At 37.0% G+C, this 25,254-nt stretch overlaps 1 protein-coding gene across 7 annotated transcripts in view; it reads right to left on the bottom strand.

Annotated features, from left to right (window-relative positions):
- Nucleotides 1–25,254, bottom strand: part of VPS13B (vacuolar protein sorting 13 homolog B) — a 436,966-nt gene that overhangs the window by 280,162 nt on the left and 131,550 nt on the right. For all 7 annotated transcript variants that reach the window (XM_032130187.1, XM_032130207.1, XM_032130170.1 and 4 more), the window contains 2 exons: nucleotides 15,688–15,822; nucleotides 14,687–14,860 (listed from right to left, as the gene is read on the bottom strand). In XM_032130187.1, coding sequence (XP_031986078.1) covers nucleotides 14,687–14,860; nucleotides 15,688–15,822 — 309 coding nt within the window. The remainder of the gene's footprint in view (nucleotides 1–14,686; nucleotides 14,861–15,687; nucleotides 15,823–25,254) is intronic.

Genomic DNA, 25,254 nt, shown 5'->3' with positions numbered 1-25,254 from the left:
TCCCTGGGCAGCCTATTCCAATGACTGAACACCTTTTCAGTGATTAAATTTTTCCTAATAACCAATTGAAACCTCCTCTAGCACAACTTGGAGCCATTTCCTCTTGTCCTATTGCTTGTTACTTGTGAGAAGAGATCAACCTCCTGGCTACAAACTCCTTTCAGGCAGTTGTAGAGAGAAATAAGGTTTCCCCTGAGCCTCCTCTTCTCTAAGGCTTAACAACCCCAGCTGCTTCATCCGCTCCTACTATGACTTACCCTCTAGATCCTTCATCAGCTCCATTACCCTTCTCTGGACAAGCACCAGCACCGCAATGTCCTTCCTGAATTAAGAGGCCCAGAACTGGACACAGTACTTGAGGTGAGGCCTCACCAGTGCCCTGTATCGGGAGACAATCACTGCCCTGGTCCTGCTGGCCAGACACTTCCAGGTCAGGTGCCACTGGCCTTCTTGGTAATCTGAGCACACACTTACTGGCTCGCATCTAGCCACTGCTGACCAGCACCCCTAGGTCCTTTTCCTCAGGGCCGCCTTCCAGCCACTCTGCCTCAAGTCTGAAGCACTGCATGGCGTTGTTATAACACAAGTGCAGGACCCTCCCCTTTGCCTTGTCTAACCTCATACCGTTGGTCTCAGCCCATCAATCCAGCCTGTCTAGATGCCTCTGCAGACCTTCCCACCATCCTGCAGATCAACACTCCCACCCAACTTGATGTCCTCTGCAAACTGACGGAAGGTCCACTCAATCCCCTTGTCCAAATCATTGATAAAGATATGAAGCAGGACTGGCCCAAACACTAAGCCCTGGGGAACCCCATTAGTGACCGGTTACCAAATGGATTTAGTTTCATTCACCACCACTCTCAGGGCCTGGCCAACCAGCCAGTTTTCCTACCTAGTAAAGAATACGCTCAACCACACCATGAAAATCCAGTTTCTCCAAAAGTGTGCTGTGGGAAATGGTATCAAAGACTTTACTAATGCACAGGTAGACAACATTCACAGCCTTTCCCTCATTCATTAGGCAGGTCACCCTGTCATTGAAGGAGATCAGGTTGGGAAAGCAAGACCTGCCTTTCCTAATCTCACACTGGCTGGACCTGATCCCTCTGTATTGTCCTGCATGTGCTATATAATGACACTGATCTGCTGCATAACATTGCCCAGCACCAAGGTAAGGATGACAGGCCTGTAGTTCCCCAAATCCTCCTTCTCGCCATCTTATAGATGGGGGTCACTAGTGCCAATTCCCAGTCACTTGGGACCTCCCCAGTTAGCCAGGACCACTGGTAAATGATTGAAGATGGCTCAGTGAGCTCTTCTGCCAGCCCTCCCCAAGCACCCTTGGATGGACTTCATCTAGCTCCACAGACCTGTGTATGTCTAAATTGTATGGCAGGTCATTGACTATTCCCCCTTGGATTACGGGGCCTTCATTCTGTGCCCAACCCTGTCTTCCAGGTCAGGAAGGTCTTGGTCATTAAAGACAACTGGTCTTGTCATTAAAGACTAAGGCATTAAGACATTAAGTACCCCAGCTTTTTCCTCATCTTTTGCCACTATGTTTGCCCTGGCATCCAATAATGGATTTTGTTGCTGATGTATTTACAGAAACATTTTTCATTGTCTTTCATGGCAGTAGCCAGATTAAGTTTTAATTGGGCTTTGGCCCTTCTAATTTTCTCCCTTTATTACCTCACAACATCTTTGCAGTCCTTGTGAGTTTTCCACTCCTTCTTCCAAAGGTCATAAGCTCTTCTTTTTTTTCCTGATTTCCAGCCAAAGCTTTCTGTTCAGCCATGTCAGACACTTCCTCATCAGCTCAACTTTCTCAGCACATGGGTACAGCCTGCTATACCTTTAAGATTTCCTCTTTAGTTCTGCTCAGCCTTCCTGAACTCCTTTGTCCCTCAGGACTGTCTCCCAAGGAACTCCTTCAACCCATCTCCTAAGCAGGCCCAAGTATGCTCTTGGAAGTCCAAAGTAGCAGATCTGCAGCTCCCCCACCCCCCTTACTTCTTCAAGAACCAAAAATTCTGTCATTTTGTGATTACTGGGCCCAAGAGGCCTTCAACCACCACATCACACACCAGCCCATCCCTGTTCACAAACAGCAGGTCCAGCCTCTGCCTTTCATAGTTTGCTTGCTCACCAGCTGTGTCAAGAAGTTAACTTCCACACTCCAGGAACCTCCTAGGCTGTTTCCTCTCCATTGTATTGCATTTCCAGCAGACATCTGGTAAATTGAAGTCCCCCATGAGAACAAGGGCCAGCTATTGTGCGATTTCTCCCAGCTGCTAATAGAATATTTTATCTGCCTCTTCATTCTGCTTGTGAGGTGTATAGCAGACTCCCACCAAGGCCTTGTCGCCCTTCTCTCTGACTCTTAAACACTCACCCTACTGTCACCATCATTAATCTCTAGACAATCAAAACACTCCCCAACATCCAGAGCTACTCCAACACTTCTCCTTCCTTGCCCATCCCTTGTGGAGGGTTTACAGCAATCCATTGCAGCGCTCCAGTTGTACGCATCATTCCACCATGTTTCCATGATGGCAATTACACCACAGTTTTCCTGCTGCACAATGCCTTCCAGCTCCTCCTGTTTGATGCCCATGCTGTGTGCATTGGTGTAAATGCACTTCAGTTGGACTATTCATTACTGCCTTTTGGGGACGACAAGCCCTAATTGCTATGTAACCATTCTCAGGTGCTTCCATAGTTTCTAAAAATTCAATAACCCTTGCGTCTTTGCTGCTGCATGGATTTCCATCCCCTACCTCCACTGAGGTGGCAGACCAAAGGACCTTGCTATCACAGCATCCCTCAGACAGTGGCATACTGCCCCCAGGTTTATCTGTAGTAAGCCTGGTTTTATTCCTTTCCTCCTTCAAATCTAGTTTAAAGTGCTTTCATAAGAGCTATACCCAGTAACTCTACTAGGGCTGCCTTGGAAAAAATATAAGTGAAGACTTTTAACCACCCTACTTCTACCTTTAAGGTGGATTATTCTCACCTCTCCATTTTCCCAGTACCAGGAAGGACAGCACAATCTCTGAGTTGGTGGCTTAATTTGCTGCCATTGTGTAGAAAACAGATTCTCCTTCCATCATGATTTTGAGATAGTGATTTTTCCAGGAAACAGACAAAGTGCAAGTCATCTTAATTCTACTTGTAACAGAAAGAAGAAAAAAGCTACTTGACCAATTCCTGAATGATCCTTAATTAAGCACCCTTGCAGTCTCACCAACTGCTGTAAGATGATTATGAATATCCCTGGATAGATACAATATGGACTTTATCATCTGTCTCCAAAGTGCAACACAAAGTTCACACTGCCTTACAGATGTTCCAACATGAAAAACTGGATTTTCCTGCTCTCACTCACTTCTTGTGATAGGAACTTGTACAATTCCTGCAGTAAAAAGAAGAGTGTTTACTTCTGTGCTGGTAGCTTGGGAAGTGTGAGGATACTTGAGAAACATCTGGCACTTCTAATGAAAAATCTCTGTTTCAAGTATAATGGGATGCACACCCTTTGGAATTGTGCAAGAATTTGAAGAAAAATTAAAGCTGAACAGTTAATTTCCTATATGTCTGTCTTTTCAAAGAAAACATGAAATCAAGCTGTGAAGACAAGGAACCTGGCAATGCCATCATCTGCAAAAAACTGTGCACACAGCAACATCTCAATAGTGCAAACAGACAGAGATCCTTTTAATATATGGCTTTTACCAGCTATTATACTCTTATGTCCTTACTGAGCACAAAGGTAGCCATTTTGGAATTGCTACCCACACATGTGCTTTATTTTGATATTTTACACATCTTTGGGATTATTATTCCCTTATTACAAGCACAATAAAAGTTAGAGAAAAATGTATGTATTTTAACAAAGTAAGTAAGATCTTCAAAAAATGTTGGAATCATCTGTGCAATCAAAGTATGCAAAAAAGCAGATAAAATATTCTGATTCTTCAGGCCTATATGTTCCAAGAGCCCTAGAAACAAAAAAGTTTTGAACTGAGGATGTAACAACTATAATAATATTAAACTTGGTTAGCAATTAAATGATCACACTTCCTTTCAGACTAAAAATGCAGACAACAGCTAGTAGCTGACATCTCACTTCAACATTTTACAGCTGCTTTAAAGACTCTAGACATTTGGATGCATGCATGCATCTTATTTTCCCAGGATTTCAAAGTCCACATCCAGGCTGCTGCTCAGCCATTATAAATGAGTAATTCAAGTAGGGCATGACTGCTTCTTGTATTAACTTGATAAAGATGTTTCAGTTGAAGTGCATCAACAGTTGTGTTAAGTCATCCTTTTCACAGGCTTATGCTCTGCTTATGTTACCAGTGAAAAAAAAAAGTAGCATTATTGGTTTCAAGTTTTTATAAAAATCTTTACACTGAACATAATTAGTATTGTGATTATTATATTTTATTACTCCTGTTTTGAAAAATAGAAATATTCCTTAATTATTTCATTTTTCAATTAAAAAGGATTTCAATCAACTGACTGCAACTTGCATTAAAGTTTAATTTTATTAGTTCAGACATGCAACTGCTTAAACGACTGATATGTGCCCTTGAAAATCCACATCTGTTTTCAGGAAAGTACATTCTATCTGTAAGATTTTCGAAAAGTTGGTTTAAAACCACACTTTTAATATAATAGGTCCATTTTAAGCTTATCATTGAATAATGAATTTATTATGAAACATGTAAGAAAGAATTGTTTTACAATAATTTTACTGCCTGAAAAATAAAGATCCACGGCTTAGGCTAATACATCTTTCAGATACTACAAAGATCGTTTGAACATATTTCATTGTCTTGTATAAATCTTCAGGTCACAACCTGAAAGAAGATTTGCTCAATACTGAATTCTTCTTCTCTTATCACAACAGGGACATAAGAGAGCCCAAAAGTACAGAAGGTAATTCATATTCTCATTTCATTAATTTATTTCTATTGAATAGGTGACCAACCATGAACATAGTGACACTAAAAATAAGAAATGTGCTGCACACATAATTAATGCAAAGACCAATACATAAAAAATGTGCTTTATCAACTTTTAGCTAAACTGGACATCTGACTGATTACATCTATGCCATGGACATACAGAAGAGAAAAGAATACTATCCAGAAGTGATGATCAATCATCACATGTGCTCCATAACCCTGCTCACTAATGTTGAGCCAGATACTGTTTTTAATAATTCTTATATTCAATCATATCTTCTCTTGTTTTTTGAAGTATTGTTTCTATTTACAAAATTCCCATTATTTTCCCCACTTTAAGGGGGAAAAATTCTTATGATAGCCAAGCTAGTTCTCATTTTATAGTTTAAATTGTATTTACACAATATTTCTTTATGGTTTAATCATTTTTATTCCAGAAGTAAAACAAGCATAGGTACTTTTGAGGGCAGCAGGAGATGGGAAGAGGCAGACAGACATTTATTCAGATTATTAATTTGAATATTAATGTTAGATATCTGATTAAACTTTATTTTCATTTATTGTTTGCATCATATTATTAGAACATGGTCTTTTTTCCACTGGCATGACAGTTATAAACACTAAAAGTCAAAAAGCCATGGCTCAAACTCTGGTCATGTCCACCTTCCCAAAGGCAGTGGTCTATTTTTGCAAGATATCTGGACATGAGGCAGCATAGCCAAAGATATTTCTTCAGCTTGGCACAAATCCCAGACGAGCAGCCCCAGAAGCTCTACAGTGACAGATGGTGAACCCAGGCTAAAAATGTAAGAGTTGGTAGATGCAGGCAAACTCTTACTGTAATAGCTGAAATGTTTGGAACTCCCCATCCCTTCCATTCACATTGTCAGAGTACCCATTCATTGCATAACCATGAAATGTTCTCGTAAGTTCATGAAGTAGAATCCCTAAATTATTTGCTATTCTACAAATACACAGTTTTCCAAATCTCCTGGGGGAAAAAAATCACATTTTTTTCCAGATCCGTCTACTTCACCTTGAAAATACATCAGAAATTAGGAAAACACTCAGGAAGCCAGAGCATGCACTAATATGCTGTGCTGCAAGTGGAACTCAGTATCAACAATTAGCAGCAGAAATGTGTTTGGATAGAAACTCAAGAGTCAGGTCAGCAAATTACTTTGCTCCAGCATATGTTTGTCTTAACTGAACTGGCTGCAACACCTAGAATCTTCTCTTTCATATATGACTTCTGAAAAACAAATGGGTGTTTTTCCTTTTCAAAATGCCTTTTCCACTACTGAAGAGTGTAAATCAGATTAAAATTAAGAATTAAAAATATCTGGCTATTTAACTAAACTATATATCCACTCTAATCCTATCGCTGCATTTCTCAAATAGATTTAGCATTCCACGTGATACTGAGAATGTCAGGATAACCTCAAATATATCACATTTGTGTTTGAATTTGCTGTATTTAAAATCTGTCATACAGAGATACTCAACATTAAAGACTCACATTATATAGGTAACCTAATTTTTGCTGTTAACTAGAACTGAAAAGTTATACAGTGCACTGTTTTCCTAGTATCAATTTTAACTACTTCTGTCAACTTACACAAGTACATATTATGTATCTTGAACATATTAGTTCTATTTGAGTGCACAGGTAAAATGAAATCAGCTCATACAGCACAGGAGTGATTAAATGGTCTAAAGGTTACAAGTGAATAATAGTTCCTGTAGTACTAATTTTTATACAGTTTGCAGATTTCTGGTAACATAGAGATTCTGGTAATAGAGATTGACTTTGAGAAGCTTCACAGCACATGAAAAAAACAGAACTAATTTAAATGTTTCCAAAGTTCGACACCTTAAAGATCATCTGTCTGTTCAAAATTATTTCAGTTTGGTCAGCTATAGGAGTCTGTCCTAAATTGGGAGTCATCACAGGGGTTATCTAGTTGAATTTAAAAAAATAAAATACTGTTAAAATTCTAACCTGCTTTGTCTAATCTTGACTGTGAACTGCTGCTTTCTACATAAAATTAGCTGTTCAGTCCCTTGGTAATGGCCCAGCTTTAATTGTTGACCACAACTGACTATTTGTACCATCATAGGAAGGAATTTCTGTTGAAACTTCTGAACAGTAATGTTTGGGTAGAAAGGGACAATGTGGTTGAATATTCACTCTGATTGCATCCTAAATCATAAAAATGAGACTATTAGTACGTTTGTATTATAACAAGAACACTGGAATGTTGGGAGTGAAATGTAGCCTTTTTTTAACCTGCTACAGAGCTGAACCATGAAAATTACTGAAAAATATTTAGATTAGGAACAAATATATATTTTTATATATATAATCTCTGCATTAAAAATAAGATACTTCATTTAGCACTGTTTTTTATCAAATGTGCTATGATGTTATTGAATTGCTTGTTACTAAAATTTAAAAAAAACAGAAGTTGACCTAGTCAAAATGCATTTACAATTTACTAGCAAGAGTCTACTGATTTTCAGTCATATCTATTTAGCATTTCATTACAAAAAAAGTAGCTATCTTGTATGAATCATTTACATCACTAATGAGGCAGTGAGAGCAATATAATTCAATTATAAAACCTGGAAATAGTTTAAACACTATTTGAAAATAAACAGTTACAGTCCCTTATGCCCATGTCTGGGAAGCATCCAAATGGAAGTTAAAGATCCCATGGCATTTTTTCAAAATGGGAGGGAACTATCCCAATATGCTGGCCAACATATATTTTCTCAATTAAGAACAGATTTCAATGTCCAAAGCTATGTGTCAGCAATTGCTGAGAGCCTATACCTGTCACATTTTCAAAACACTCCAAACCAACAATAAGAATCCAGTCACCTTGCTGAACAATGCTTTTCCAGATGCCATAAGTTAAAAAGGTAAATGTATTTTCATAAATAAAGGAAGCACAGATACATCAGCCTCTACTGTTATGAAAATAGAAATTATCATTTGAACCCACATGCAGATTTTTTTTTCAATAACAGAAGTGTTAAATATGACTCTGGTGGCCATATGGAACACTTTGATACTGCCAGATTGTAAAGTGAACAGAAATCCAATGGAACACACATGCACACACACAAAATAAAGGTAGCAGTAATAATCTCATATCTGCCATTCCCTAACTTCTACACATTTAATGAGTTAAAAGTTTAAAAAAGAAAAAGCTTTTTTTTTTAGTTACTTTTACAGAATTTTCTAGGTTATGAGCTGTTTAAAGAGAAGGTGGAGAGATCTCCTTCATGTACTTTAAAGACTGCATACCTCGTACTACCCACCACTCAAGAGACCAAACCATCCCAAGAACTACAAGCTCAACTACGTTATCTAAAGGCAGAACACATCCTGCATTAAAAGAGAAAGTCAGACAATGAGTTTTTACAGAAAAAGTTATAAATCCAGATGAGATACAGGATTTCCAGTTCCCTCAGTCAACAGATTCCCCAGTGTAATGTCTAAGGCTCCTGGCATTTGGAGTTGAGTCCCCATCTTCACTGTGCTTTGTTCTTATTCTGCCCTATTACCAAATTCTTAATCTTAAGTGACTCTATTAAGGAAAAAAAAAACAAAAACAAACCCAAAAAACTTAAAAAGCCAAAAGTGCTTCTTTGACTAAAGATATGACTTGACTTCCACAGTGCAGCTGAACAGTACATCTCAAAGTCAGTCTGAATTGAAAGAAAAGCAGAGATATTTTCAGGGAACTTGACTACAGAGGCTAACTTCCTAAGAACTCACATGACTGCGTAGTTTTTTTTATTTTTTTCTTTCTTTAAGTATCAATTTTTAAAGTAAGATTTTACAAAACTCAAAATCCTATTTAGTCACAATCTCAGAATTCTAGAACACATGTACAGCTGAAGGATTTATGGCATATTGAGAGAAACTGACCGCAACATAAGCAGAGAGATGAAAACACCTCTTGCCCAAGAGGATTTGCAGAATTACTTGAGGGAAAGTTGAACAAGCTGTCTTATTCCTGCATTGTGCAATTACCTTTCTATAACCAGAACCTACTGGCAGTTGCCAGATTTATGCAACTCACTGTAAGTAGTCCTAATCTAGTTAGCATAGTATAATACATCCCTCCCTGCTGCTACTCCTATGAACATGAAATCTACAATTGCAGCCAGCAGAGGAACAGACTGCACTTGAGGACAAGTATACTCCTCTCTTACAATAAGTACTATATGCTGGATCTTTGTAAGAAAGTAGATGATGCAGTGGTGATTCAACTCTGGAAAAATATTTGCTATTTAACACGGCTGTAGTGCACAACATACTCAGGTTGTGAGGATAATGGCAGAGAATGGAGCACACACAAACTGGTGAATGTTAAAAGAGGCTTTTACTTTCTCTTCCTTGGTAGTAATTAACTTGGCACTTACCACTGTTACCAAGCTGCTCTCCCCCACACCATTCTCCCTTCCTGAATTGCTCAGCAGCACCACCATCTGCTGCCCTTGCCTGAATTTCAGCTAAAGTTAAGATGTCAGACATCTTGTTTGCTACAGTCAACTAATTGCAAAATCACCAGAGAGAAAGGGAGGGAGAAACTGCATTACCACAAAATACTTTTGCCCACACATTCTGTCAGAAGGAAAACTTCCAAATATAGCCTTGCAGTTCAGGCAGTTGAACTGCTATTTTAAATCAAATTTTGAAAACTACAGGACGTTGCCAAAAAATTTTTTTCTAAAAATGTATACTTATCGAATTTAAATCCACCCTCCAAAATAAGCATACATGAATACTGTGTTTTCAGTAACTCATACTATTAACTTTCATATTTTTCCAACAAAAAAATATAAGAATAAACCAGATTTTAAAAGCAATTAAGAAGATATAAATGCTGTGCACTGCCTCAGCACAGCTCTCAAAAGACCAGAGTCCTGGCAACTATCATAATCCTTTTGAAATTGTGCATATTAAGATTAAAGATCACTTTGTTCCTCTATTCCCACAACTAGTTGGTATGGTAAAAAGATCAGTCTCCTAGTTTTATATGTAACATCTTTAACATTTGCTCTCCTTTCTGTGCATGTGATTAAATGTAACATTTTGAAATCCCAAAGTTCTGAGAAAAACATAAATCCTTGTCCACAGCTGCTGTTTGACTCTGGAAACACATGCATTTTCTTTTCAAGCATCTACCATCAAAAAATCCCAAAGGACTTGAACTGGAGAACACCTGCATCTCTTCATTTAGTTCCAATAACAGAGTCTAAACTTCAAAATTACAAAAATAGATGCTATGTTCAGCTGCAGTTACATTCTCCCCCTAATTCCCGTGAACAAAAATGCTAAGAGCATGAAATCATTCAGGCAAGCTCTGTCATCGAGAGGATAAGATTTTTTGCACCAGAAGCCCAGTGGGAACTTGATAGAAAACTGGCAACAATTACAGATAAAGTACATAGTGAAATCCTCAGGGAGAGAAAAGGAAATGCAGTAAGATAGATGGGTATAATTTTTACACATTTATGTCCAAACCACAAATGTGAATTGTCTTTAATTACTCCAATATACTAAGCATTTTTATTCATTCATTGTGTTAAATCTTTCCAAAATACTTCGAATTAGAGTATGAATTCTCTTTACTAGAAATTTTTTACTTATTTACTTACTACCACAAGGACTTATCAGTTAAATTAGATGAGAACTTAAAAAATGTCATTGGTCCAGCTTTAAAATTCAGACTAATATCCCTAGTGCAAGCAGTCGAAATTAAATTTAGAACTATGTAAATGAAATGCTTTTTTAACTGTAAAAAAGGGAAAGTTGGGGGGCATATGTAGGTGTGTATGCTTAAAACCAAACATACCTATAATCTCTCACCTCCTTTCTAGTAAGTTCTAACAGATAAAAATCAGATGGTTTACAAAAAAATAAGTTTATGTTCCTGCTGGTACAACTTCTATGGCAATTTTTTCATACTTGAAGATATTATTTCTTTAGTTATTTTTTCCCTTTGGCATGGGAAGGGGGTGAATGGAGTGATCTTATCTAAATCAAAATACCGACAGAAGAAAAAAAATTCTGAAGTTTTGGAAGTTTGAGAAACATATCACTTAAACAAGAAATACCAACTTTTATAAGGTTGAATGTTTGCTCTTCAGCCTTTATGCAGCTTCGACAAATTAGAGAAGCTTTCCCACTCTTGCTTGCTCCACTGGGTGTATAAATTTAACACATATGAGCCTGATATGAATACAAGCACTTTTGTTTACTCCCTTATTTCACTGCTGCATTATTGACTATTTAAGCTGATCTCAGAGAAAACTTTATTAATTGTATTTTTTATTTTTGTTCCTCTTGATTTATTTGTAATAAAGCTGTCCATACACTGGCTGTGCACGCACTCCCAATTATTCAATATGGCAAACCAAATAGAGCGTAATCAGCTCACCTCATCTATTCAACAGCTGTTCATAATTAACCACTAACACCAGCATTCATTTTGAAATCTCCCTCTTCTCTCTAAGGCCAGGTGAAACAAACAAGGTCTGCAGCTTGCTCCCAGGGTTAATAAAGCTAGGGTTATTTCAGAGAAAGAGTAAGAAGACCTCCCCAAGCCCTGGGGTAATGGAATAATCTCCTCTCTTGTATTTATTTTATACGCTGCAGTTTGAAGACTGAGGAGCATATTCACTGGTTTTTACAACTATGCATAGAGATACCTGGGGCAGTTTTTCATAAAACAGAAGTACCCAAAATTAAAATCACAGCATTCAGACTTGTATTTAAGGACTAAACAAAATCATATTTACATTCTTTGTCTCTAAATACTTCCTTTGCCATAGGTTTTCCACTGTAATAATGACACTTTATGCATCAGACAGTAAAACACTCCTGACAGGTAATCATCAGTATATGCACTTGTTTTATACTTGTTATTACAATGTACATGCTACACATCACATGCTTTAAATGCTGCCCTTTTTGAAAGTACAGTTTAGAGCTTTTTCCTTTGATGGTTGTACTCAATGCAGTATGGTACTACTAGAACTATATTCTTTTTCCTCTTCCTCTGAACAGCACAAGGGAAATAGCAAAAAGGAACATACTAGTGTCAAATGCTTTATCCCTCAGATTGTAAATACATCCTCAAACTTTACAGGGCCACGTACAGACAAGCCGTAGAAGGAAGTTGCACAACTGTCCTGATCACCCTGGATTATATGAGTCAAGTGCTACAAGACAGTAGACAGTCGCTGATGCAACAAGGAGAGGAGGAGGAACAGTCCCCTACCTGTTCTCCAGGTAAATATGCCCTGATTTATTCAAGCAGCTCATGCCATTTGTACAACCTCCTCCTTAGCATTTTATAACCAAACAGCTGCTTTGATTTTTGACCGAGTTATTTTCCATTGTCCAAATTCCTATTCCAGATAATTATATACAACATTATTAGGAAAAATTTCACAAACAGCACAACTTCAGTACTGCACAATCACCTTTAGTAGAGTACAGCTTTAAAAAGCCCTCTTATTACCAAAGGATGAGATTTTTCCATGAAAGCATCCAGTACAGCTTTTTAAACTCCCAGAAGTGACTGCAACTGACAGCAAATGCATTTTTATGCTCTCAAAGCATTTCATGTTTTCCCTACATGTAATTTTCACAGTCATAATGAAAATGATAGCCATATCTCCTGTATTAAATTGCCCCAGTTTCTTTAGCAAGTATTTGAAAGCAAAGGCTTTTGTTTTGCTGATCCTTTGTATAGAACCTGAGACAACTGAAACATTAGTTACTTCTGGTTTAGTTTATGTTAAAAAAAAATAAAATCATTTGCAGTATGCCATTCTTCCTGTTGACTGAGACCAAAGCTGTAGCAAATCAGTCAGCTTTTTCCTCTCACTTGTCACTCCTCACAGGTGCCATCTCACAGATCTAGGGGAGCAGAGCTAGAGCCTGAACATGCAGGTTAGAGAATGCCATTGAGTCCACAGAATCACTACAACTTTCCTGAGACACTGAGGGGGTAGGTGAAGTGTCCAGTACATTTTCAACTCTAAGATCTTAACATTTTTAATGCATGTTCCTTCATCTACGAAACAGGTACCACAGACGATTGTCTATTATAAAAAAATATTTTGCTTCTCAAAGTCCCTGCCTGTGAGTCTGGCCAGCACTTCATTTGTCAGTGCCTTAATTCTCGTAAGCACTTCCTGTCACAACCCATCAAGGACTTTCAGCCATCTAACTGGACTATCTATAATGATAAGCAAAAATGTATGAGAACCTTACAACCTGTAACAAAAACACTAATTCTGTAGTATAGATCCTTTAAAATATAACTAACAGCCTAAGATTAAAGTCAGAAAATTAAACCCAAAAAATCCTCAAAAAATGCAACAATTAATCATAGTAATAAATACTGTTGTTATGAACATTTAAAGTTATTTAAGTGAGTCAACAGGTGCAACAGATTTTAGCTTCTGTTTAAAAATGGATCTGAGTAATTCAGATATTGTTGAATCATGAACTGCTTTTTGGCAATGCTTTAGGAGCCAGGAACTGAAGATAATTGTTATAAAAACACTGCTATAAACATTTCCAACATGATGCTCTCCAAGAAACATAGAAGTACAATTACTGAAAAAATAACCTAACAACTGCTGGAGTGCACAGTGCTTACAAATATTTACTCCACATAAGAATCAAATGTTGCTTACATATGCACATAAAAATTGCACTGACAGTAATAAATTCACTGTTACTTTTCAGACTAATGACATTCAAGAATAATTTCACAGGAAAAAAAACAGAGAAAAAAAACACACTTGAAGCGTTCAAGTTATTTCTGTGTTTCATAATACTGGGGTCAGCTAATTCTTTTGCTTTCCTTAACCTAGATATTTTTGGATTGGTTTTTCCCCCCATTTCATTCTATGCCTAGCATGCCAATAGAATAAGCTTTGAAAAACATGAAAGCATGGTTTTTAAGAAGCAGCACACTGACAGCAAAACCTAGTTCCATGTGTATTTCACAAACTACATGAGTTATTTTAAACTAGACACATTTCAAAATTGTCAGTGTTGCTTAAAACAGACCAGTGTTTGGTTTCAAGACCATAGAAACCATAAGAATGTCAGGTAAAAGTATTTATACTCACAAAGTCAACAACACCCTTAAATTTAGCCAAACAACTCTCACAAATTATTAACTTCTCTTTTAAGGCCACCAAATTTGATGAGTTCGGATGTGTGCCCTGCAGTATTTTTAACTGTTAACGAATTTTATGCTAACCAAATTCTTAATAATAAATTATCATGCAAATTTATATGAACTCTTTAGAATTCAGTATGTCAACTTCTGTATAAGCCCAACCCAGTACCAGGAAGAAAGAATAGACCTAATATTTTCAACATGGATCCTGCCTCATCCTTCCCCCTGCCTAGTTTACAAAAGTTACATATAATTATTTTAAAAGGCAACCTAAGTTAACGAAGCATTCCTTACTGAAGACGACATACATCAAAATGCAGCTTTTAGTTCTTTTGTCTCACAGAGAGCTAGTTATAATGTGTGCAGTGTGTGTAAAAGATACTTTGACATTTGGCACATTTTATATCAAGCCCCTCTTTTGAAAATTACATTGGATAGGAAAAATGTAATGTGATACCAGCTTAACAAGAGTTTTGTACTTACCAGAATTATGGCAGTAGTCCATATACTGTGGAATTTGGATTGTAAAGGCTACCAAATCTGGAGCTAAGAGAGATTCTGGCTTTCTACTCTCATTGAGCCATTTACTGCTGTGTAAGTCTCTGGTGTCAGAAGGGCCTTGAATTAAAGGAATCAGCTTCTCTTTTCCACCATCACCTAGGATAAAGATTAGACTCCTTACAGCTTTTAGTGTAACAAGATAAATTTTCAAGACAAACATTCACTAGTCCAAAGAGAACACCTATTAATTAACATTGTGAACACAGAATTAAAAGAGGAAATAGAAAAGCAGCATCATATAAACTGTTGAACAGCCTACCTAATGTTTATCCTGTAAATGCCTTGACATCCAGGACGATTTCAAATGAAGTAATTGATTATCTTTAAAATAGTAATTTCCTTCCCAATTTTATAAAATAATCTATTTAAACATCACCATGAACTCAATTTACAGACACTTAATTTTTAATGTTCTTGACATTAGCTGCTTTTATACATAAAGACATCATAGACATTGGTAAGTTCCCACATGCTCCTCAAGAAAAATTGTTTTAAAGAAGTAAAAAAACCATCATGGAGTCCTCAAAAACTTCACAAGCAAAATACATACTTGTAGCATTAATGGAAAATGAGGCATTAAACAATCAAGAGAACACATCAAAATTATGCTAAGGATAAAGCTAGGTGAAAGTATTCTGTATTTCTCCTATTTCTTGAATGTGTCTAGATTAATACTTGTCTCAGCAGAAAAAAAAAAAATCTATTTTTTCTAATTCAGTGTAAAATTTGACTATACTGAGGCAAGACTGGATCATCATGACATACTTAATAATAACAAAAAAACCCCAAAACAGAATACAAAAACCCCTCTCTGATTCATAGGAACAACGAGTAAATTCTTGTTTCAGTAACTCCCCTTGTAAAAAGCAAGGCCAATTCTCCTATACAGGCAATAAAGTTTTACATGGTCCAGCTGCACATACCTGGGGCTTTGGCACAAATTTTTATTGATCCCACGGTCCCAGAGGCACATTTGACCAATGATGTGCCGCAGTACTTCAATTCAACATTCTGGATTGAGCCCTCAAGAGTTGGCAGGGGATTCTTAGATTTCACACCTAATAAAAGAAAACTGCAAATGTACTAGCCTGTTGAATTTAAATATTTTTATATTCCTTTACCAAGGCATTTAAACTTAATTATATTTTAATTATCTACCTTAGATGTTCTTACAGCATTTTTGTTGTGATTCACAGTTTTTAAATGAAAGTGAAAGAATTCTGCTTATAAGTTTTTTAAATACAAACAGTTATGCATTAAATATATATATAGATACTGTGAGGAAAACACACAAGACCACTTAGAAATTGAAATAATAAATATGCATATACACACATAGATACACTTTTGTTTTCACTTTATAAGTGCCACGTCAACTATCCTCCTTCATGTTTTTATTACGACCATTTAATTCCAGGATCTTAAAATGATTAAGTGTTTTCAGCTTTTGTTTAGACGACAACATTTTACTCAGTAGCTATGTAAAGCATTAAATCCACGCAGCTGAGCGGTACAGAAGGCCAATGGCACACTTGCCATTTTTCAGCGGAAACTGGAGTTCAAATCTTGCCTTGGGTCACAAGTGGAAATAAGTTTTGGTGGTCTTTCCTCAGCCCCCATTTGTGAGCACCAGAAAACTACTGCACCACTTGGAAGAAGTCAGTGCTATTGGCAGTCACTTCTGAAGAGCTGCCTAGAACTGCGGCAGAAGCAGCAGGGGATCATACGAGCCAAGAGTGAGATATGTTGGCAGAGCTTGAGGGCAGCCCCCTAAAACAGCCCCAGAGCATAGGTGGAGGAAGCCAGCCCTCCAATTCTGTAGAGCACTGCCTATCAGGAAAAAAAAACACATAAATTCACTTGCAAATTAGAAATAAATAGTTTCAACACCTGTAAGAAGTATGAAAGGAAAAACTAACAGAAGTTGCCTTTTTTATGGTTCTTTTTTCCCCTCATGCAGAAGCAACTTGGAATTTGTCAGTTAAAATTGGCAAGCAGCTTGTTAATTATGCAAACATTAGTATAATTATGAAACCATTTCCTCGTGTATGTAACATAGAATTTGTTCCAAAATCCATAATTATGCAAGGAAAGTATTGTGGAATATCAGGTAAAAAAGCATTTTTATACATATTTCAAGATTATTACACACATTAAAGAAATTTAGTATATTATCTACAGAACTAATTAATTAGTTTTTTTGCAAAATCTCTCAAAAGACTTAACCCAAAGAACAACCTTTGATATATCTTAACTAGTAAGGAAAAAAATCCTAAAAAAATTATAGAAAACAGAAGATTTCAGATTAAACTTAGTAATTATGCTTAAGTTCACTGTGCCTATTCCAGTTCCTAAAGACTGAAGAGTATTTTGTAGTGCATATAAAATCATTTAGCAAGCAGTCTTCTTTATATATATTCAAGGTTTTTTTTCTGGTAAGACATTAAAATAATTTTTGAATAAAAAGTACTTTCCAAGATAGAATAAAAGAAGCAACACATGAAGGCACACACAGCACTTGGTAAAGCAGACTGCCATCTGAAAGTAGGCTTCACACTACAGGTATAATTTCTCATCAGAATTTAACCTGTCTTCTGTCTGAGGTATGTCCAGACTTTTCCTAATTTGTGACTCAGGAAGGCTTCAGGCTCAAAGAATGCTCACTGAAACTAATTTGTGTGCCTTCCATTACAACACCCCATCAGTTCTCAGTCTGAAAGACCAACTACCAGTTTGTCTTGTTAATAAACCCTCATACCCATTTTTGTCCATGGTAAGACTCTTTTAAAGCTGAAAATATCCTTTGATCTAAGGCATGGTATCTGACACAATGCACAAATGCATCAAAAGAAACTAGGGTATCCGTAGGCATTTCTGCCTCCTCATAGTTCTATAAATCTGTACAAAATAGAGGCCATTGTATTCAAATGAAAAAAAAAAAAAGTTTTTGCCAATTCCAAAACAAAGATTATCAAGTACGGTTAGTAGCAGCCACTATTACAGTTAAAGCAAATCAAATTGAGGTCACAATTTGATCCCCGTCTTTTAAGCCGTCTTAAAACTGGTTGCTTCTTGCTGTTTTCATTTTCCAGCAACACTTCTAAGAATCAAAATACAAGGTGTGATGTCCAATACATTCCAATACATTTCTCTCACTTCACTATGGAAGACTAAGTACTTTTAAAACTAAATAATTTCCATAATGGAGTTCACTTTTAGATGACAACTGGATACTCTGAACAACTTCTTTGAATTGAGACTAAAACTTTCCATGTTACTTACATGCATAATTTACATTTTAGTTTAGTATCCTACTTGAAAAAAAGGAACCAAGTTTAGTGTGATTGTGCTCCCTATTTGTTTCTGTTTACTCCTAGTCCCACAACAAGTAAGTTCTGGACTTACTGAATTTCAGCAAGATATGACAACATTATCCAAGACATTTATTTTCTACAACCTTCATGAAAACATGGGTGTATTTGCCCTAACTGACCGGTTACTGTATTCATGACAGTCAGCAAAGCATTGCTCAAATGAGACAATGAACTGCTTTTTCACCCAGCCAGCAGTTAAGGATCATGATGGGAAGCCAGCACAGCTTAATGGCTTGGCCTTAAAGAAACCCACAAACCCCTAAGATTCATGATCATATATAATTAACAATTTTATTTCCATGCATATGAAGAAGCAACTGGTAGCAGTAATATGCTATTTTTTTTCTGTTCTAGGGATAGTAAACACTTTGTCCATTGTTTTCAACTATTTGAAAAGAAAATAGAAAACTATTGGAAAAACACAGCATACTCAGACTGTTCCTTTCCTATGTTGCTTTGATGTCAAACGGCAAACTGCTTTCAGCTTCAACACCTGATAACCACAGCACAGTAATCAAGGAGAAGTTGCCAGAAATTCCACTTGGGTTTCACAGCTCTGGTCTGATGGATACTCAGAAAACCTATTTATTAATTACTGAAATCCTGTACAGAGAATACAGTAAGAAACTTGGAATGTCTAACTAGACTTTCATTACAAAGACAAAAATCACCTAAACATAAGGTGATTGCCCTCGCCAAGTTACAAATCTTTTTCAAGGCACAGAAAGTTTAGAGACTTTTAGTGAACCATTTCTAATGAATTGGTTTAAAATAGGAGGCCATTTTCTTCAGTCTCTGAAAATTTTTGGAAATTATAAACCATCTCTCATAAACTTGTCAAACTGGCATGCTGCTCTACAGAGAAGAAAGAAGCCTTGTTTCCTTCATACGCCTCTATCTGTAGTTTCCATCCCTGTAACTTTAGTTCCTCCTAAAGAGTCTCCCTTATTTCTTTCATTATGACAATATCATCATAAAATTGAAGTCTCAACGGTTGTTCACATAACTAAAACACTCCTTAAATACCTATTTCAGCAAACAAATGTTTAAGCAAACAAAGACTACAGCTTCCTTCCCTCCCCTCAGTGTTTATGAACTTTTTTAAAGTAGTGTTTTAAGGGATTGATTGAGCATGAAAATGTTCAAACTCCTAGATAAGAAATGCTCCATGCCTCCATGTACTAACTCAAATTTTGTACGGAGACAAACAAACCACAACATTTTAATTAAGACATTGAGCATGAATTTTAACAGAAACTAGGAAAAGCAAATCTATCATTGCCAACAGCAAACATTATGCAAATTCAACATCCTGCAAATGAAGTAGGAGAAAGGCTTATTTCCAAGGTGCAAGACGAGAGTAGAACTTGTGCTGTACTCATTCTTCTGGAATCACACTTGCAGAAGCAGCACTCTGATTTACTTGACTTTGTTGCCCAGTGGAGTCAAATTAGGGCAACACCTTTTTTTTAGTACAAATCAATTTTTCTTCAGTTAATTTATTATTTTCACCAGGAACAGGGGAATCAAAGACTTTATGGAGAAAGAGATACATATGCTGGTCTCCATCAAATATAACTTATGGCTCCTTCCAGACAAATTTTCTAGATGTCTGATTTTTTTTCCTGGAAACATCTTGCCCATTGTAGAATGATTTGCAGTAAAAGTCAAGTGTTTCCTTCCCAGTACGTAGCCATGTGTATACTTGGAGATCAAGCATAGCCTGTTTCACTTGATTCAGACACATAGAATACATCACATCACCAAAGACTTAAAAGGCTGTTTTTTCCATACAGTAAAACCCAAAAGTAGGCAGAAAGGTTTTCTAACTAAAAATCTACTATACCTTGACAATTGACACCTCACACACACTAACTCACTTTAATTCCAAGCCTAAAGGGCCACTGTGTTCCAGATACACGTACAGAAATATTGTGCTGCCAAGAAAGGTTTTCCCACACTTTGAAACAGGTATTCACATCCTCCCTCCAACTTTCTGGGTATAGCTTTGGTCTGTTCCATGTACATAACCCAACCACACAGCTTGCCCCACACTCCTGCATTCAGTATCATTCCATGTGCAAGCAGGGGGGAAACAAATACCTAAAGGCAGGTCACAGCTATGTCTTTATAGATCAGCTCAGGATTTCTGCTAACAAGCCTAGAAATCTAAGCACTCATTTAATTTAAGCACTGTTTAAAAACATTCCCTAAATAGTGAATTTACCAATGAACATCTTTTACCAATCCATTTGTGATAAGGTGAATTTGCAATGATCACCAAGAAACAAAATCTAAACTGATCAATAACAAGGACAGAAAATCAGCAAAAGAGGTATGTTACTGATTCTGAGGACAACAGTCAGGACTGTGCACTGCCAAATGCCTGAAATACAATAATTCTTTAGAAAGATCATAAAAGAAAGAACTGCAAAATATGAAATAGGAAATGAGTAAGGCATGACAAACTTCTAGAAGCAACTCCACATGAATTGTCCCCACATTTAGGCTGCAGCCTCAGAAGGAAAAATTTCAATACTTAAAGCATTAAGTACCAATAAACTATGGTTTGGCAACATCATATAGTAAAAGACTGTCACATACTTGTCAAAATTATTTCAAACAGTAAAAATATCAATCCATGAATAAAAGTAAGGAGCTATTAACTAAATGAAATAACATTGAGGCATAAGTCTTACTGGAATCATGACAAAAAATGTCAAATTATTTTCACAGAAACATATATTTAGGTTTTACATGACTAACACAGAAAAGCTAGTAAACAAATTGAAGCATAAAAGAAACCTCATTTCCTTCCTGAGAGATACTCATCTGTGTTCAGTCTCTGCTTTAGGCAGTGCTCAGTGAGAACTTCTGAAAGTCTGTATTGGACTTGGTTAGAGAGATGGCCCTTCTGAGGAACTCCAAGCTAAAACCAAACTTAATTCCTTCCTCCTTCCCGAAAGAACATAATAGAAGCCACAAAGACCAGCTCTAGCTGGCACCAGTCCTACTTCTCACGTTCAAAGCATTGGGACAGCATAAAGCTTTCACATTCTTCTTTGCAATAAAACAGCAGCAACACAGGAATTTCAACATCTCTTTCAATCATTCTGCCTCCCCACACACATCACCTGAAAACACTGGGGTGTTGTGTTTGGGGCTCCCTGCACCCCCCATGCCCCCCTTCCTTTTTTTAACTGGAAAAACAGAGAAAAAGAGAGGTTTTCCTAAATGTAGAAGCTGGGGTATAAATATTTTCTGGAGAGGTTTTCAGTAGTAAAATTGAATCTTTGCAATGAAGTACCTCAAGCATCTTTACTGTGTTCACAATTTCATGTTTTTCATCTGTCACCATAGTCTACAGACCATATTTTTCAACCCTAACGTACATACTCACAGGCTATTTTCTTAGTTCTTCAAAACAGTAAATCAGGCAACTTATTTTAAGGAACTGTCAAGGTACAATTGTTTGGGTGTTTTTTCTAACTCAACTTTATTTAACATCACAGTTTCTATTCTGATTATCATAGTTATTTATTTTTGTGTAAACCAGTTTTTAGTCTACATATCACTATTCTAGGAAATTATTGTTTCATCCCCACCCACTCCCAAGACTTAACAGGGCACTAACAACAGGATTATGGTAGACTTGTCTTGCCTTTAATGTATTGCGAACTGGACAGGTTTTCTACTGTCTTGAGCTTCTGTGCCAGAGCTCCACACATAAGAGAACCCTGTCCTAAAAAATAGCTCTGCTTTTGCTTTCTCTTCAACCATGGTACTAAAAGAAAAAGCAAATGCATGAAAGGGTGAAATTTAGTGACAGCCTGAAATACTCCCTAGAGAAGGTCAAGCTGCTTTGTTCTTGGGCAACAATGATAAAATACTTATCAAGGAAAGTATCTATCATTCTCTTCATCAGAACATAAGCTGCAAAAAGCACATGTTAAAAATCTCTCTAACTAATCGCTTAAATCCTTAAACTGCCTGTAAACTAACTAAAGTTTCTCCATTGCCTAAATACTAAACAAGATGCAGGACCATCATTATAAACAGAGATTTACATATTGCAAAATACTTCCCAGCTTGCTAAAGAACAGCAGCATTTCACCTATAGGGAGAGTCACTTAAAAAAGGCAAAACCCTGTTGCTACATTCCTGTTTCAAGATTCCCCACACAATGGCCTTCATACAGGTTGCCATTTGCCCTAACCCTAAAGCCTCTTGATTTTTCTAAAATCCTTCTTCAAATGGAGAGGTAAATAAGAAACCTGTGGTTCAAAAACCAACGTTGAAGGAAACATAGGACATTTGGAATAATATGTTTAAGGCATCCTAGGTAACAAGAACCTTTAAATATTCCTTATCAATAATCTATTTTAAGTGATTTTTCCAGTTAAGTAAAATGTAGTTTTAATTTGGAATGCTAACAGAAGAACTAAACAGCTACCACTGAAAAACGCACAGAATCTCTGAATCATAGAATCATTTACACTGGAAAAGACCTCTAACATCATTAAGTCCAACTGCAAACTTAACACTGCCAAGTTCACCAAAAGAAGTAATGGGATGACCAAACACCCTCCTCCAGGTGCTTTTTACAGTGCAGCTGGAGGTGATGTTAATGGAGATAAGGGTGAAAATTTTAACCACGCTTCCCTTCTAGTAATAGAAACATTCCCTTGTAGACCTACCATAACTCCCAATGTGCTGTTTCCACCTGCAGTGGTACTAACACTGACTGGAGCACAGCTGGACAACAATTTTCAAGTGTTGCACACTGACTGCTAAGCTTCACGTGTGATTAGTAGTATTTATTTAAACTACTACTGTGTAGTATTTGCTAAGTTTTTTCAGGATAGAAAACGTGGGGGGGAAGATGTGAATCTCACTAGTAGCAATTGCTCTGTGAGAGAAATCTGCTGCAAAAAACTGTACTGGATTTGGCAGAGGCACAAAGCTGGGCCTGAGTGCTGTGAGAGCAGAGGAACGAGGTGGCAACAGCTCTACCTCAGCAACTGTAGGGAAAAACCAGGGCAGCTCAGACAATGGATGGCAGACCTGTGAGCCAGTGGGGCTAGGGAGTGGAAAGCAGCATGTCCCATGCCACATGTCAGAGGAGGCCAGGCCTGGGCAACGCGGACAATCTCAAACCCCTGTGCCATGAGCAATCTTGACCTCATCCCACACCATCAGACTTCTTTTGCTCCCTGTTGGACTGTGGATCTTTTTGATCTAAATAGCCAGCATTTAGAAAAGGAATACCACTTTCCATCTCTAAACATAAATAGTATTGTAAATAGCTCTAAAACCCTGCTGTGAAAAGTGTAGTTTTGGGCAATCTCTTATTTTTAATCTCGTTATTGCTAACATTCTGGCTATTCAGGCATCGCCAATTATAATTAAAGCCAATATACCTAACTGAAGCCATTATTTTGGATTTGGCAATATCACACTGGACAGGACACAGGATTAAAGCAGCTTAAGTGCTACTGTTCCTACTGTGGTAAACAGAGGTTTAAAAAGAAAAGGACTGATTTTCCTTTCTGCCCAATTCAACAGCTGCATTTCAGATATTCTGTATCACTTGAGACAAATGGTAGAAGCCAAACTTGATGCATTAAAATAACTTTTGTCTTCCAGGAAAATGCAAAAAAACATATCAAAATCTGGATTTTAACTCTAGAAAAGCATATCCTATAAATCCTCATACCTATGTGTTGTCAGTAGACATGTGCTTCAAGTGGCATGGATACAAATGCTTCCAGGATACAGAAAAATAAGAACTTGAGAAACTTACACAGTAAAGCATTTGAAGCAAGATCCTGAAAAGGATGAAGACAGATAGGTGGAGAAAAGAGTTCACAGTTTCCACCCTCAGTAACACACCCTTTGGTTGGAAGCCATGCACTTGCAATTGGTCGCTTCCATCTCAGTTGTACAACCCTTCTATCCATTTCAAATACAGTAGTTTTGCTGTATCTCAGAATAATAGCTCATGCCAAATGTCAACATGTAAAATATATGAAAACACTTCCACTCATTAATAAATGCTAATAGGATTTCAAAAAATCTGAAATGCATTTTCTATCTATTCAAGGTCAATCCAGTACTAGCTCAAAGGGCTTATCTTCAAACATACTAAGCAAAAAGTGAAATTTATCTTAGACTCTGGATTAAAGTCTGCCTTTTGCAGCTCTTAGTAAAAAGCTGGGCAGCAACTGAAGAAAAACTTTCTAGCAGAGCAAATTGTAGGATGAAAGAACAAATTCTCAGACAAATCAGAGCTCATGTCAGACCTTATCACCTTCTGTTGCACCTGTGGAGCTCCTTTCTCTAAGGCACACCTACTCAAATAAGCTATTTGGCACCTATAAAACTAATAAACATTTCATATGAGTTTGTACTGCCTTTAAAAAGCCTCCTTCACCAGAACAGATCCAAACCTTATAGTGCTATGTAACGTACGTACTATGCAAAAGACAAGAAGTGCCAGATATCACCTGGACCTACACATGATTGTGAACTTCCCTGTAACACACAAGACATCTGGTCACCTGTTTGCTGTCAAACACAATATCCAATGGCTGAAATCTCTCACAGGCTCAGTCAGAGCTAACTGAATATAGGAGAGAACAGTTATGGGCCAGTAAAAAGGTAAACAAGATGAGGATTCTAGAGGATGGATATAGTAATCCTTTAAGCAGTGAAGAAACTGCAAAGGTTTCATAAAAATTCAGAAGAAGGTCAGATGTGTTCAGTAATGGTATTATCAAAAATAAAGAACATCTAAGGTGTAATCACTAACAGTTAATTTCCTGAGTTGCTAAGCATGGGGAGAAAGCAAAAGAGAATGTTAACATCCCTCAGTTGGGAAGTGAAGAAAGCCCACAATCACATGATTAAAAGATGGACTACAGAAATTGCTGCTACAATCACTGATTATAAAGGAGTAGGAAATGGTAGGAAAACAGTAATTCAGACAGAGCAGGTATGTAAAATATGACAGAAATTAAATAGAAAGATTAAAATACAGTATATCAGTATTATCATGAACAATCTTCCCATGATTCTGCTTCTCAGAGCGTATATGCTGCTTTAAATAAAAGGTCT

This window comes from Corvus moneduloides, chromosome 1, assembly GCF_009650955.1.
Source record: "Corvus moneduloides isolate bCorMon1 chromosome 1, bCorMon1.pri, whole genome shotgun sequence".
Taxonomy (NCBI): domain Eukaryota; kingdom Metazoa; phylum Chordata; class Aves; order Passeriformes; family Corvidae; genus Corvus; species Corvus moneduloides.
Note: the sequence above shows the minus strand (reverse complement) of the source record. Positions and strands in the feature narration are given on the sequence as shown.